This window comes from Psittacula echo (assembly GCF_963264785.1).
Source record: "Psittacula echo genome assembly, chromosome: 18".
NCBI classification, from domain to species: domain Eukaryota; kingdom Metazoa; phylum Chordata; class Aves; order Psittaciformes; family Psittacidae; genus Psittacula; species Psittacula echo.
Genome location: NC_137754.1, coordinates 70902 through 85762, shown reverse-complemented (window position 1 = coordinate 85762; position 14861 = coordinate 70902). Strand labels below are relative to the sequence as shown.

The 14861-nt window shown below is 49.8% G+C and overlaps 3 protein-coding genes across 8 annotated transcripts; 1 reads left to right on the top strand and 2 right to left on the bottom strand.

The window, feature by feature from the left end:
* Positions 1-74: 74 nt before the first annotated feature.
* On the top strand, positions 75-7723 carry HMBS (hydroxymethylbilane synthase; the record flags this gene model as incomplete). Of its 5 annotated transcripts, XM_080631757.1 has the most annotated exons (15): positions 75-210; positions 301-354; positions 1403-1475; positions 2079-2128; positions 2229-2284; positions 3174-3251; positions 3574-3651; positions 3982-4057; positions 4449-4562; positions 4721-4759; positions 5250-5369; positions 5591-5644; positions 6213-6299; positions 6513-6722; positions 7631-7723. In XM_080631757.1, 14 exons carry the CDS (start codon positions 100-102, stop codon positions 6684-6686), a joined length of 1164 nt encoding a protein of 387 aa, XP_080487883.1. In that variant the 3' UTR covers positions 6687-6722; positions 7631-7723. The 5 variants fall into 5 exon arrangements, with proteins under 5 accessions (XP_080487883.1, XP_080487882.1, XP_080487885.1 ...); XM_080631756.1 differs by lacking the exon at positions 7631-7723 and having other exon boundaries at positions 6513-7583; XM_080631759.1 differs by lacking the exons at positions 301-354; positions 7631-7723 and having other exon boundaries at positions 82-210; positions 6513-7583.
* A 101-nt stretch (positions 7724-7824) lies between these two features.
* On the bottom strand, positions 7825-8266 carry H2AX (H2A.X variant histone; the record flags this gene model as incomplete). The annotated part of the gene is made up of 1 exon (XM_080631762.1): positions 7825-8266. One exon carries the CDS (start codon positions 8264-8266, stop codon positions 7835-7837), a length of 432 nt encoding a protein of 143 aa, XP_080487888.1. The 3' UTR covers positions 7825-7834.
* Positions 8267-9457: 1191 nt separating this feature from the next.
* DPAGT1 (dolichyl-phosphate N-acetylglucosaminephosphotransferase 1) lies at positions 9458-14816 on the bottom strand. Of its 2 annotated transcripts, XM_080631755.1 has the most exons (9): positions 14129-14816; positions 13910-14030; positions 13612-13825; positions 12886-13032; positions 12670-12754; positions 12022-12210; positions 11301-11388; positions 10786-10941; positions 9458-9585 (listed from the first exon to the last, which is right to left on the bottom strand). In XM_080631755.1, exons 1-9 carry the CDS (start codon positions 14281-14283, stop codon positions 9520-9522), a joined length of 1221 nt encoding a protein of 406 aa, XP_080487881.1. In that variant the 5' UTR covers positions 14284-14816; the 3' UTR covers positions 9458-9519. The 2 variants fall into 2 exon arrangements, with proteins under 2 accessions (XP_080487881.1, XP_080487880.1); XM_080631754.1 differs by having other exon boundaries at positions 13612-14030; positions 14129-14806.
* Between the last annotated feature and the right edge of the window lie 45 nt (positions 14817-14861).

The following is a 14861-nucleotide window of genomic DNA, read 5'->3' as shown; positions in this document are numbered from 1 at the left end:
CTGCGGGCTCCCTTCGCGCACCCCCGGGCATCTGTACACGGCCCCCAATAAACCACACTGCAACGGGACCGGGCTCCGACTGCGAGGCGGGGCGAGGGCATGGCTGTTGTGGACACGTGTGGAGCCGGACGTGACGCAGCAGGGCGGGCTCGTGCGGTGCGGGCGTTCCAGAGGGGAGGCGGTGTCATGGCGGAGCCGGTCTCGGCCGCCGTAAGTCGGGGCAGGGTGCTCGGGGCCGCGCTCTCGGCGGGGGGCGGGCGGGAGGCGGTGGAGCGGCCTCTGACCCGGTTGTTGCCGCAGGGCGAGAACGGCGTGTGCGGCAGAGCGGTCCGCGTGGGTACCCGCCGGAGCCAGGTAGGCAGCGGCGGGCGCGGGGGGTGTCCCGTCTGTGGCCCGGGGCGCAGGGGACGTGGATGGCACCATGGGTGGTGGTGGCTCGCCCGCCTCTACCGGGGGCAGAGCCCTGCGGGATGGAGCGCTCGCGCGTTCTGGTTCCTCTCTGGGAGCTCGGAGAGGAAACGCTTTCTATGGAGTCCGCGTGGCGGGGGGCTCTGAAGAGCGCAGCCTTTGGGCAGGTAAGGGAGGGCGAGGGTGCGAGTGCCCGTCCGGGATAACGGGGATCTTGCTGGGTACTTGCCGGGCTGGTGCAGCTCTTCCTGGAAGGCGAGAAATCCCCCACCCAAACCTGACACCCCCCAACGACTGCTGTCTTCAGGCCACCCGAAGGACAGGGGCGGGAAGGCGGGTATCGCCTGCCAGCTGGGTGCAACAGGGAGAGGCAGGCCCGCGGAGGGAGATAAGTGTCCTTGAGACCTTTGTTCTGAGATAATCTTGTGCGTTCTGGGAGCGCGTTCTAGGAAGAATTCCGTACTTTCAAGAAGGTGTTTGGAGTAGATGTGAGGGAAGGGACAGAGCTGTGCTGCGTGCTGCTGCTTTTTCTAACCTGAGGCTCTTGTGGCACTTTACAGAGGGAAGCAGCAACTTCTTCTCGTTTTACATATAAAGAAAGTACAGTCCTGATATCAAAGTTAATTGCCCCAGGCTACACAGCTCATCGGTGGGAGAAAGCTGAAACTCTCCTCTGGTTGCTTGAGTCTGCTGCTGCTTGCATGTGTGGAATGATTATTCTGTTTTTATTTGAGTGACTTGCTGTTCTCGTGCAAGGGTATGTTCTTACTGCTGTAAGATCTGTTGCTAGCTCTGTGTGCAGACCTGAGCTGTAGCTTTTTAAAGAGTTTGTACATACGAGTGATTTTATTTGGGCTGCTGATTTCTAATGCTTTTGATTGGGAGCATGTAGTAGTCATATGTGTCTGACCATCGAAGAATGCGAAAGTTCTCTCTAGCTACTAGATGGATGATGTGCTCCTTCCTCAGGGCTTTGCTTTCTGCTTCGTTGCAGCTGGCCCGGATTCAGACTGACAGCATAGTTGAGATGCTCCGTGCGCTGTATCCTGAGCTCCACTTTGAGATTGGTAAGTTTGAATGCCGACCCAGGGTAGGTGGCAGCAGGAGCCAGCCGCTTATCTTTGTGTGCAAGAGGTGTGTGTGCAGTGCTGGCATGAGGAGGAGGATTTGATCCTGCTTATCTAAGAGTGCCGTCTGATTGCAGTTGTGTTGTATGGCTGAGCAGCTGCTGCTGGTTTCTTCTGGGGGAGAAAGATGGATTTCATAAGCTCCTGGTGGTTGAAGCTCTGAGTATGTTATACTCTCTGAGCATGTCATGCAGATGGTGCTAATGTTGCTCCATTTGAGAACCTGGTATTGTTCTGGCTGCACCCCACTGTGCCTTAGGGACGTTTTTTCTGGCTGGGGCTTGAGGGGATCAGTGAGAGCAATTGGAGCCTGCCCTCTTGCCCCTTACTCTTGTTTTGAGGACAGTGAAGGAAGTCTCTGTGTCACTTTTCCTGAGCGCAGCATGTTTCCAGAAGCAAGCAAGCTGCTCTCATATTACCTCAAGTCCGTGTTCATGCAGTAGCATGTGACACTACTGCTTGTTGTGTGTTGCATAGATATTTCCAGTCTAGGCCTAGGTGCTCTGACACAGCTCACATTTTACCTGTGCTCTTTCTGAGCAGTTGCCATGTCAACGACCGGAGACAAGATCCTGGATACAGCACTTTCCAAGGTAATGGATTTCTTTTGTGCTCTACACAAGAAGTAATGGTGGTTGGTAATATATTTGCCAACCTTTCCATGGTGATTCTTTTTCTTCCATTTATATGTAGATTGGGGAGAAGAGTCTCTTCACCAAAGAGCTGGAAAATGCACTTGAAAGAAATGAGTAAGAGCTTCTTGTTTTCTCATCCTCCTCTGGCGTTTCTGGTGCTCTTTATTTGGACACTTTTGGCTTGCTGTGTGTGTGATCCTAGTTCCTTTCTGTTCTCTTACCTCTGGCCAAGAAAGAGCATATTTAGTGTTACTGTGTTAACATCCAGTAACATCTTAGCACACCAGACATGCAGGAAATGTGGGCACTTTGTGCTGCTTTCTGGATAACTTCTTTCTACAGAAAACACTTGGTTTGGGCTCCTGCTGGAGCAGAGACATGAGCACTTTTTTGGTTGTTTTGGTCTTTTTTTCTTTTTCAGTATCCCAAGGAGGTTTCAGTGGTGCTTATGCTCTAGAGTAGGTTTGAAAACAAAAGATGATACTCTACATCTGTGACATAGGCACATGATACTGTGCTTTCAGGTAAAGCCAGTGAAAAAAATACTGGACACTCAAGCATTTACGATGTTTGTTTGCCTGTAATGGAGCAGATGATGGCCTTTGATATGGCTGGCTGTTATTTCTGGTTCAAAGCATAATAGCAGACAAGGGACTAGTTGCATATTGGTATGATGAGTTTCTTTCCGCATGAACATCTCCAGCGTCTTTCTTATTCTCATTCGACCCAGTGGTCATAATATGTCTTGCAGCGCTGCTGGGAGGAAGACATTGCCTTCATTTTACAGGTGGAAAAAGAGAGAGAGAAAAGAATGAAGTGGCTTTTCTGGAGTAACAGTGGAATTCTATAGGAATTCTGGCTGTAGGATCCTGACTTTACCCCCTCTTCTCCAAATTAATTCCCAGAGTGGATTCACACTTTTCCTGTAGGTGTCCTGCAGGCCTTGGGTAGGCACGGTGTGAGCTCAGGCATCTGTTCAGTGATTCTGTTCTCTTATTTTTAGAGTTGACCTCGTGGTTCACTCCTTGAAGGACCTGCCGACTTCTCTTCCTCCTGGCTTTACCATCGGTGCTGTCTGCAAGTAAGTGTGGATGTGAGGCTCTATTCTTTGATGAACATGCATTTTACAGCATCAGTAGTGGCAGCAAAACAAGGATGGCGTAGGTCTTTTTAGGCGCTCAGAGCTTGACCATCCTCTGATTAATCTCTGAAACAGTGGAAACACTAGAGCTGATCATGTGCTGTAGCTGGCAGGTTTGCTGGAAATTCTTGCTTTTGTTCTGATGATATGTGGGTTATTTTGGAGCTAGAGGCAGTTCCTCTGGGGCCTGATAGAGACCTGTTAAGCTTAACAGCCTTCTGTTAAATGATGTCAGCCATTCTGTATTTGTATTGTTTTGCAGAAGGGAAAACCCACTTGATGCCGTTGTCTTTCATCCCAAAAACTGTGGGAAAACACTGAGCCTCCTTCCTGAAAAGAGGTGAGTGGGGAGAGGAAGGGAAGACAGGTGCGGTCGGTGATGGTGGCTGGGGGCTGCCCTCCAGAAGCGTCTCCTGTAAATCATTTGCTTGGGATTGGCTTGCCTGCATCTTAGCTTCGCCCAGGCTTTATGCTAAACCTCACAGAGTGGTTTTCTTTTTTCTAAGGAGATAAAAATGATTGGCAGGTTCTTGGATCTTCATTTTAATTAAGGAAAAAAAAATCACCATTTGTTGGCTTGAAAGTTCAGAGTTCTTTCAGCTGGAGGGGAGTGTGAGGTGAGGTGAGTGTAGGAGTATTCTAGATTTCATGCATTTTATTTTCCCCGCAGTGTGATTGGAACCAGTTCACTTCGCAGAGCAGCTCAGCTCAAAAAGAAGTTCCCTCAGTTAGAATTCAGGGATATTGTATCCTTTCCTGGCAAAAAGAAATGTGGGGGCTGGGTAAAGCTGCAAATGTGAATCTAGACCTTTATATGAAATCTAGATTCAAGGCTGATTTATGCCACGTGAGCAACAAGAGCAAACTGCTTCCTCAAAGGCAGCCCTTCACTAACCTACTTGGTGAGGGATGTATAGTGCACTGTTGCCATTCTGCCTCATGAACCTGTAAAGAAGGTGCCAGCCTTCATCTAGCAAAAAGGATTGTCTATATGTAATGCTTCTCCCAGGATGGTGCTCTGATTCTCATTTGGAGGCTGTCGGATTCTGTACATTCTGTAAACACATTCTGGTGTATGTTATGTAGGGATAGCAGCATTTGCCTGCTGTTTCTATGCTTGCTTAATCACTTCTACAGAGAGGGAATTTAAATACCCGCTTAAAGAAGCTAGATGAGAGGGAAGACTTCAGTGCCATCATCCTGGCTGCTGCTGGGCTGAAGAGAATGGGCTGGGAGAATCGCATCGGTCAGGTGAGGAGCAGCAAAGCAGAAGATACCATTCTGTGCTGAACCATCACCTGGTTTTCTCTCAGACCTTACGGTCATCCCGTCAAAGCTGAGCATGTCTGCTGGTCTGCTCAATTCGCTGAAACCTGACACAAGTTAACTTGGATTTTGCTTTCTTCCAGCTCCTAAACCCTGAAGATTGTCTGTATGCTGTTGGACAGGTATGTTAAGACTCTTGTGTCTTAAGCCATACCTGGTATTGAAAGCCAGTGGCAGTACAGTGCTTTTGCAGTTCAGGAAGGAATTGTTTTGTCACTGTTACTCATTCAGCACTTGATCTTTATCTTGAGAAAACATCGGGAAGCTTGGATTTATCCGGGTTTCTTGTCACAAGGGACATTGGGGTGGGTGTTTCTATATATGTACCCTAACAGAGAGAGGCTTTAGAATGGCTTGAGGTGACAGCATGATCTTGAACACTTTGGCCAAAGGAAGTTCTCATTTTCCTTTTAGAGCAGCTGCTATAGGATGTCCCTGCAACCAGTGGATTGTTTTGTCATTTATTTCTGTAAATGGCTGAATATCGCTCCCTTAGCAAAATGCATCCAGGCCTCTGAGTCTGTTTCACGACCAATGCTGAGCGCACAGAGAGATGTGAAGTTGAGGAATTACTATGATTATTGTGTTTCATGTTTCCCTTTCTTCTGGTAGGGTGCCTTAGCAGTAGAAGTTCGTGCCAAAGACCAAGAGATCCTGGATATGGTGTCTGTCCTGCATGATGCAGACACCGTGCTATGCTGCATTGCTGAGAGAGCCTTTATGAAACGTTTGGTAGGTGGGGCATCCTGGCTCTTCTGCCTGTGGCAGTAAATACTGCTCTGCTAGTTGACATTGTGGGGAATCTTTCCTAAAGCTACGAAGTAGAGAGTGCTGCTGAACTGAGAAGTGCCTGTAGAGTGATGGGCAGGGGTTTGTGCAGCCTGAACTTTTCAGAGGCCTCTACTTGGAACCTGTTAGGTAGGAGCCTCAGTGTCAGCTGCTTTCTGTTTTAGGAGGGTGGATGCAGTGTCCCTGTCGCCGTCAGCACCATGTTGAAAGATGGCCAGGTGAGGAGTACTTTGTATTAATCTGGGATTATTTCTGAAAACCGATTCCAGTGCATGCATGTTTCCTGGTCCTACCTTGAGGATAACTCTGGCAGATATCTTTATAGCTGCCCCTTATAGCAGAGAGGCTCCGGCTCAAGCCTTCTGAGTTTGTGTCCAAAGCAGGAGTATGAGAATGGGCCTGGTTATTGAAGCTCGGTCTTCTAGAAAAGGACCTTACGAGAAGTACCAGATTCCCCCTGCCCTCTTTAAAGGTTATATTACCCTAAGATTTGAAAGCCTTGCTCCTGACCCCAGAAAAATCAGCATTTTATACAATGGGAGTGTGATTGAGGAGGTGGGAAACTAGAAAACTGTTCAGCCGTTTCCTTGGGAAGTTGCATCTTGCCTAAAAGGGATCACTTTTCTTACAGTTGTGTTGTTAGGCTATTCTTGCTGGCCCCACTGCACTACAGAAGCCTTCCCCTCTGGGCTGAGCTTTGAATGTTGTGCATTTTGGTTTTTTAAGAGGGTGGTTGGCTTTCTGTTTGTTAAGGCTGTATTAATCCCTTCTGTGTGTCTTTCCAAGCTGTATTTGACAGGAGCAGTCTACAGTTTGGATGGATCTGATAGCCTGAAGGAGACTATGCAGACCAGTGTTAATTATCCCCAACAGGTATGTGAACCATGGTGATGGCTTTAAACCCAAACCTCATGACCCAAAGCTGAAGCCACGTGACAAAACCAGACCTTTTGAAATCTGCCTGTTATGTTGGGTCTGGTTCTTTGGAAACTCTGACGGTGCACTGCTGTCATGTTTCTCATGTGGCTTGAACTATTCTTTGCCCATTCCTTCCTGCTGCCTTACAGAGCTGATTTATATTTGCAGAATGAAGATGGACCAAATGACGATGTGCAGCATGTTGGCATCACAGCCAAGAATGTCCCTGGTCAGGCCCAGGAAGCTGCAGAGAACCTTGGTGTTGAACTAGCTAATTTACTTCTTAGCAAGGGAGCAAAGCATATCCTTAGTGTGGCAAGGCAGCTCAACGATGCCCGCTAAACCTGTGGTGTGGTCTGCACAATTGCCACAACTATGGCAAGTCTTGGCAGCTGTGCTGTCCTTTGGAGGAAGGGATTTCTTCAAATGCTGACACTGGTCTCGTCTGACATGTGGGCACAAGAGCTTGAAATACCAAGTTAACTAACTTGAATTGTTTATGCTGTTCAGGGTTTCTGGCCCTCTGCATTTCTCTTAAGTTGCAAAGTGTCCATTTGATTTTTTTTTTTTTTATGATATTTGTAGCTAGGAAGGTTAAAAAAAAGGATTAAAAGATAAGCTGTAAGTGTTCTCCTATTGCCATGAGGAACAAGGGATTTGTTACAGATTATAATCAGTCAGTCGTGATGGCACTTGAGTGCCATACTGTGTCAACAGTACTAAAGTACTTTCAGAAGTCATTCTTTTGTCCTGTTCACTAATCAGTGTTGCAGAGGAAGACTGCTATTTAGCAGGTTCCTCAGTAAAGTAAAGTGCCATATTCATAGGTCTGGCTTAAGGTAGGAAGTGAAGTTTGCAACTATTGGGTGCAAATCTGTCAGTCGGGCAGTAATTAATTGGGAAGTGAGTGGACACCCAGTCGTGTGTCCCTTATTCACCAGACTACAAGGCTTGTCAGCATCATTCATATATGCTAATCACTTAATGGGGAGCAGGAGAGAAAGCCCAGATGAGGCTGTTGTGCCTTTCTTCGCTAGTGCCAGTCCCTTCCTGTGATTGTGGGTTCTTGCACTCCCTACCATGTAGCTATCTGCTCAGCAAGGCTCATGGTCCAGTGCCTTGTGGAAACACTGAAGCAGCACCTTATCAGGGTACCGTTTTGGAAATGAAGCATTGTTTATTTTCTGCAACGACCAGTAAATGTAACAGGCGATAAATACAGCAGAATGGTAAGCAGCACCCCGGTGTCAGTGTAAGTCTTTACGGAGCAGCTCCTCTGTTCACAGCTTCACAGACCGGGACCGCGGCAGGTGCCAGCGCTCCTCGGCTCCGCAGCGCCGGCCAGCGGACGGGGTGGGGCCCGGCCCCGCCTCCAGCCCCGACGGCGGGACCGCGACACGCCCCCTCCCCACGCGGATCGCAGCTCTCCCGGTGAGCAATGGGGGTGGCCCTGAAAAGGGCCTTTGCGTGGTGCCGAGGGCTCGGCCGATCTAGTACTCCTGCGACTGCTGCCCGCTGCCCTTCTTGCCGGCCTTGGTGGGGCCCGCGCTGCCGCCGCCGGTCTTCTTGGGCAGCAGCACGGCCTGGATGTTGGGCAGGACGCCGCCCTGCGCGATGGTGACGCCGCCCAGCAGCTTGTTCAGCTCCTCGTCGTTGCGCACCGCGAGCTGCAGGTGTCGCGGGATAATGCGCGTCTTCTTGTTGTCGCGCGCCGCGTTGCCCGCCAGCTCCAGGATCTCGGCCGTCAGGTACTCCAGCACGGCCGCCAGGTACACTGGCGCACCGGCCCCCACCCTCTCCGCGTAGTGCCCGCGCCGCAGCAGCCGGTGAACACGCCCGACCGGAAACTGCAGTCCTGCCCGGGACGAGCGAGACTTCGCCTTAGCCCGGGCCTTACCGCCGCTCTTGCCACGGCCAGACATGGCTCCTCGCTCCTCTGTGCGCGATGTCCCCGGCCCACCGGAGCTCTGCGGCGAAGTGAGGCGAGAGGCTCGGCATCCGGCCCTCTTATTACCTTCCCCAAAGTAGCACTCAGCTCATTGGACAGCGCCGCCGCGCCTCGCTATTGGTGAGTCTGGTGGAAGAAACTTTTTGCTGATTGGTCTCCTCTGCGGAGCCACAGCGCTGGCCCCGAGTCTATTGGTGGTGGAGATAGGCCAATCAGACGGCCAGGCGCCAAATTCATACCTCGCTGAGGCAGTTGATACGCACTCCCACATTCTCCCTCTCCCCCTCCCCTTAACCCGGTGCTTCAAGGGCTCTCTGGGCTCTCCTTTGTGCTCTCCTTTCGGGTGGGCAGCAGTGCTGTGGTGAACCATGGTGCCACCTACTGCTGTATGAGTAACGATTTGTGTTGGAGGAAAAGGCAATCACAGCCTGTGGGGCCTTACCTCAATGTTAAGAGCATTTACCAGTGTCCTCTGCCATGCATGGACACAGCGATCCTTACTTTGCTATCCCATTTTGGATGCGTCCTAATCTGCGAAGGAAAGCAGATGGTAAAGATGTTCAGAAATAAAAGCCCTTTGGTGGGAAGATCCCCCTAGCTGGGAAAGAGGAGGGGGTCTACTGGAATCAGCCCCCTACCAGGGTTTAAAGCCATAGAGATGTCTTGTGTAACCTAGCTTTGCTGTGTGACAATGTTCTTGAGGCAAATTACTGAAGAGGAAAGGGTACCACAAGCTGGTTTATTTCCGGAGCGCTCCGAGCTCTGGGTATAGTTTATAACATCTCACTCTGTGTCCATGGACCAAAGACAGGATTGGTGAAGCCAGGAGAGGATTCTGGCTTACTTGTTCTGCTGTACAGAGTCTCGCAGAAATTGAAGCTCTCATTTTCTCTCTAGGGGAACCCTAACGTGCTTGTTAGATGTATAGAGATTTCATCTTTCCCATGTTTGGGTCATTTACTTCTCCCCTAAAGGCATTCCCAGTAACAAGGATGTCCAAGTAGCAGGGAATCTTTTCTGTCAGTAGAATCTGACAAAAGCCTTCTGGGCACAATAAAAAAAGAAAGACTATTATGGTTCAAGAGTGGCCCCTGCAGAGTAGTTGCACGTTGGCAAGTGTCGTGAGGTTCTTGGAGGGCCAGAGTAAGATGAGTTGCATCATTTGGTCAGCAACTGGAGAAAACTGACTGGCAGGTACAAGCTTTTCCTCTGTTCCCGGCAGCCCAGTCAGACATCATAAAACAAACGCACTAGTTGGTACCGGATTGAGAATGCAATCGTGCTGCCCAGGACCTAGGTAAAAATCAGCCAGAGAACAGAAACATGGTAGCATTAAATAAGGTACATGCTGGCAGTTCCTCCATTCCCCTTGGATTTGCTATACTTCGTGCCTTGTTTCACTAAGTAACAACATTTAGGCTAAATTTTTTTGAGTATAGAACCAGCGAAGGGTGAAAGTGTAGCCAAGTCCTCAGCTCTTTCTCTGAGAATCATAGCCATCTGCGGGGGATCTCCACGCGTGCCTGCACACAGTAACATCATGAGAACAAGTGGACTAGAGGAACGGTTGTGAACAACTTCTTCCTCATTAAGGAGCACACATTATAATGTAAGCTCTATAGTTTGTGATGGAAAATGCGCCCTGTCAAAGCTCCAATTCAGCATCCTTACAAGAAAGTGCTGCAAAGACTTTTCTGCTGTGGCTGGCCTCCAGCTCAAGTGGTAGGTACTTTATATCCTTTCTCATCCCTGATATAGTCTGCCTAAGCCCTGTTTGGTCTCCAGGTTTGTTTGCTGGAAATCCTCCCTCCTGAATGGGAATTTGGCAAAGTAAGTGTCTCTTTCCTAAGAACAATCTCTGATTTGAGGATGAAAAAAGGAGTTTTACTGTGGGCACCTAGGCAACGCAGCCCTTTCCACAAGTAGCGTTTCTTCTGTTATATGCATGAGAGTTCACATGCTGACCAGAGGTAGTGGCAGTTATCTGTGAGGCAACTTATCCTCATGCTCTAAAGTGCTTCCAAACACTTCTGCACCCCGCCCAGATTTTGGGTACCACTGAGCTGTGTGCCATGCTTACCAAGTCCATCAGCCGGAGATAACTCCAGGACTGCATTATTTGGTCTGGCTGACAAACAGGAATGTGGGAAAAGGCTGGATCTGGTCACAGTGACAAAGCACTCTGCTGTGCTAATGTTTTTGTAGCATCCAGTGATTCATGCCTTGGGAACCTTCTCAAGCTAACCTTGTGATTTGTATTTATTACCTCTCAATGAACATGGAGGGGTGACAGGTAGAGGCAGGGGGAGGAATCTGTTTCCTCCTTGAGCAGCATAAACCTCCTGATTCTCCTCAAGTTCCATAACTCAACTGCATCTTGTATGAAAAGCATGATACTTTACTTCCCCTTTTCTCCTTGAAAAGCTTGAAACTCATTTGGATCTGTTTCTATTGCAGAGTACATCTTTTTACTGGAGGAAAGATTGGTCTGACCTGAATGAGCAGCAACAGGAGAGTGAGATTTCGCTCGTGGGTGGGTCCAATCAGCTTTATAACGAAGTTAATAAGGGTCATATTATTGCACTCGGTATATTCGTCATCTTCATCTGCTCCACTCCTCACATCTACTATATGCAAGATCTTGATGGCCTGGAGAAAGAAATATTACACGTTATTTTACCAGGTATGTTTGGTGCTCGCTGGCCAGTTTTGCTCGAGATCCCTTTTCCTATACAATCCCCAAAGAGCTTGCACTCTTACTAAAAAGGCAGGTAACAGGCTTATGATGGTTCTGGGACACTGCTATGTGTGATGATTCTGAAAGATTATTAACACAATCGAGTGCCCATGAGGGATGGTGACGGACCAAGTAGAGTATTTTCTTCTGGATTTGAGCCAGGAAATAACTAGCAAACCTAGAAGTTCTGTGTTCCCTCCCATCCTGTTCCTCTCGCTTTTGATCACTGCCTCAAAATGGGCCTGACTTTTGAATGTTTTCTGAACTTTACCTTCAGAATGGTTGTTCCCATGGCAGAGAGGCTCTTAGTTTTGAATTTGGAGTAGCTCATCTCCAACTTCCCTGTGCTAGGATTCAGCCTAAAAGAAACATTACAATTTTAGTCTGGGTAGAGCGAGGAGAGAGAGATCCCCAGCTGAGTAGCTGAGAGAGAAACCCAGTGGTGGAAAAAGCAGGACTAATCCCAAACACATAGCAACATGCTGATACAGAGTCCCTCAGACTGGGCAGAGCAAGGAGATTCCTCCCCACTGCACCCCTGCTATAGGCATAGAGCTGCATAGTTTTAAAACTAAAGCATCTAACATCTGCAGAGACAACTGCTGATGCAGCACAGTGCCACAGAATGCTTGCTATTATGGAACCTTAGCAAATACTACCACAACAGTATTAAAAGCGACCTGTGTCAGTCTCTCTTGATCTTGTCGCTGAGACTAATTATATTCTAACATTGTTAAAAATCAATTCTGTAACTGAGGTTTGGGAGGGCTGCTGCGGTCAGAAAAGATAACTTCTTTGAGAAACCTCTACTGTGTGACCTGACCGAGGCTGGCAGAGGGAGCTGGCTAACTTTTAGCTATAAAATGGCTTTTTTAGCTATAAAATGGCTTTGTTGGCTTTTTCAAAGCGCCACTACCACCACCTTTCTCAGCTGCTGTTCATAATAAAAGGCACAATCTGTGGTACTCTTACAGGTCGCTTGGGCACGTTACCTTGGCAGCCGGTGACGGGGACAAGGAATGACGTGGAAGAGTTGAGGCAATGAGTAGAGGAAGTTGAGCACTTGTGGGATGAAAAAAAGCAGCATTGTTTTGCTGAAGTGCCCCAAGATCCCCACCACAGCAAAGGTCATGCCGGCAAAGTAGCAGAAGGTGTCCCCAACAAACACTTGAGACGGGTACCTGCAACCCACAGAGCAGAAAAGCAAAGGTCCGTCATCATCGCTGTTGCCATGCAAATGACTTTATAACCACAGAACATATTCCCAAGTGGCTGGCTAGAGAGGGAACTGCAGCAAATCTACATGGTAAAAACAACCACTGCAGCTATCTATGCCAAGGACTGCAGGGCTGGGACCCACAACCTGATTTGCAGAGAATATGATATGAAAGAATGGCTAATGAGACAGAGAAGGGAGCATATCCTCACGTACATTTTGGTGAGCCGGTATGACTGGAATTGTGCTAATAAAAAGAAAAGCTACCAGCACATCGATGCTTTGCACCGTTGGTTCTGGCAAGGGACCCATCTATGCCCCAGCATTCCAACTGCACACTGGTAAATGGGTTGGTTTGTTTGAAAAGGGAGAATGTAGAGGGAAAGGATGCTTCCAAAGAAACTCTTAATGTCCATCCTCTTACCAGTTGTGGTAAAACAGCCCCAGCGTGGTAAAAAAAAAGGGAATCATGAAGTAGAGAGAAAAAATGTGATCATCTCGGTAATCCCCTATAGAAAAAGAAAAAAATGTTTGTGATAAGACAGGACTGGTTGGTTTTTACTAGTACCAGATATCAAAATCTAGGATTCTACCTCCTTTTGCTTTTTGTACTCCAAAACACGTACGCTATCTACTTTACCATTTAACTCTATGATGTTGAACACAATAATGGAAGCAGCTATCACCAGCGACTGCCCCGCTTCTATTCCATTAATTCCAGCGAGAATGTTGATGGCGTTGGTGCAGAACACTGCTAGCATGCCCATGTACACATAGTAGAGGATACCTGCAGGTCAGAGCAAGTAGAGTGCTTTAATATTCATAGGCAAAGCAGACCTGGTCCAATTCACCAAACCTCTTGCTTTGCACAACAACCCATTACCTGGTGCTGTCGGTGAGTTTGTCAGTAAGTGGTAACTTACTGACAAATCGTTCTCTACCCCATGACTTAGCTGTCATGTGTACATGTATATATGACGTGAGGGCCGCAGAGAATGGATGCAATGCAGTGGCAGACCATAGCACTGTTTCTGGTTTTTTGTCATCCTGGCGTTGGCAGCTGACTGCTGTACGTACCTGGTTCTGGACTGTATTGCCAGAACCCTGGAAAAATGAGTGGTGCCTACCTGTGTGTGGTTGAGTGCATGCTGGGTTTCTCGATGTAGTTTCCACCCTAATATTTAGTGGGTACCCTCTCATTGCCAGTATAGTTGTAGGCGCCAAAAATATTTACTTGTGCTCTCTCACTCCTTACTTAAGCAAATCCTTTGTGCATTCCCTCTGCAGCACAGAGTGCCTCAGGTGACCCCTTCCACAGATTGCTCACCGCTTGTATGATGGTTTCCAGTGATTCGTAACAACTTACCCAGGTCCAAGTGCATGCCCAGTAGCACACGGAAGGGCTTAGGCACCACAATGGTCGTGTTCCCAAAGTTGGTGAAGTAAACCATGAGCAGCGGAAGGGAAGCCATGGTCGGAAGAAGGAGCTTGTGGCGCCAGCGCAGGTTCAGAACATCATCTGCAAAGCCCAGGAAAATCATGCAACAGATGGCGAGGAGTGAACCGATGAGCTCCACAAACTGCGGGACAGAGAACAGCACCCCTATTACTGGTGGCCACTCCCGCCTGTGTCCGCCGCACTCCTGACACCGGGCGAGCCTCACCTCGTCGTGAGGAAAGGCTGCACACTGCTCCTCCATGAAGCACCGCAGGAAGGGCACGGGGATGAAGCAGAAGAGGATGATCAGGAACACGGCCCCGCTGATCACTCCCTGTGCTTCAGGGCTGAAAGGAAGGCAAGGCGCGCAGTCGGCCCAGCTGGTCCCGGTTCCGGGGCCTGTGCGGCCCTGCGGCGCACGGTTCGGTGGGGCAGCGCTACTCACACTGGCCGCCGCGAGGCCTTGTTGAGGTCTTCGCCGTAGAGCCGCGCGGCGAGGAAGCGGTCCTTGAAGGCCGGGACCAGTGTCAGCGTGGCCACGAAGCCCAGTAGAGACCCGCCGAGGTTGATGAGGAGCGGCACAGCGGGCCAGGCCGCCATGACCACGGCGGGCGCTGCCCCAGCCAAGGGCACAGACCCCGGCCGGGCGCGGAACGCCGCCCGCCACTCCCTCCGCCGCGTGTTTCCAGCCGGACGCTAGAGCTGAGGCACCGGATGCGCGGACTCCCTCTGGCCAATCTTCGAGATTGCAGCGCCGTTTTTGGCACGAACCGCCGGGAGGCGCGGATTTCTCTCGGACACGCCGGGGCGGCGCTCGAGCCTTCTTGGATCGGTCAGCCCGTCGACGGTCTACCACCGTGGCCGCCCTCAGTACGTCATTTCCTACCCCCGGCGGCCGGGCTCGAGTTGCTCCCGGGACTGGGAAGCGGCGCCGGCGGGCTGCTGCGCCCGGGCAGCGCGGGGGGAGCCGGGGCTCTGCGGGGGTGAGGAAGTCCCGCGTCTAGCGCTGGCGAGATGCAAGAGAGCGAGGGGCGGAGCAGCCGCCTGCTCCTTTACCCCACGCTTTCCCTCAAGTATTTAAAAGCCAATAAAATGTCTAACGGGAGCCTCTGGATTGACGGTTGTTAACAGCGCTGAGACCCTCGCGGGACCCTTTCCGCGAGGTGTGCGTGTGGTAG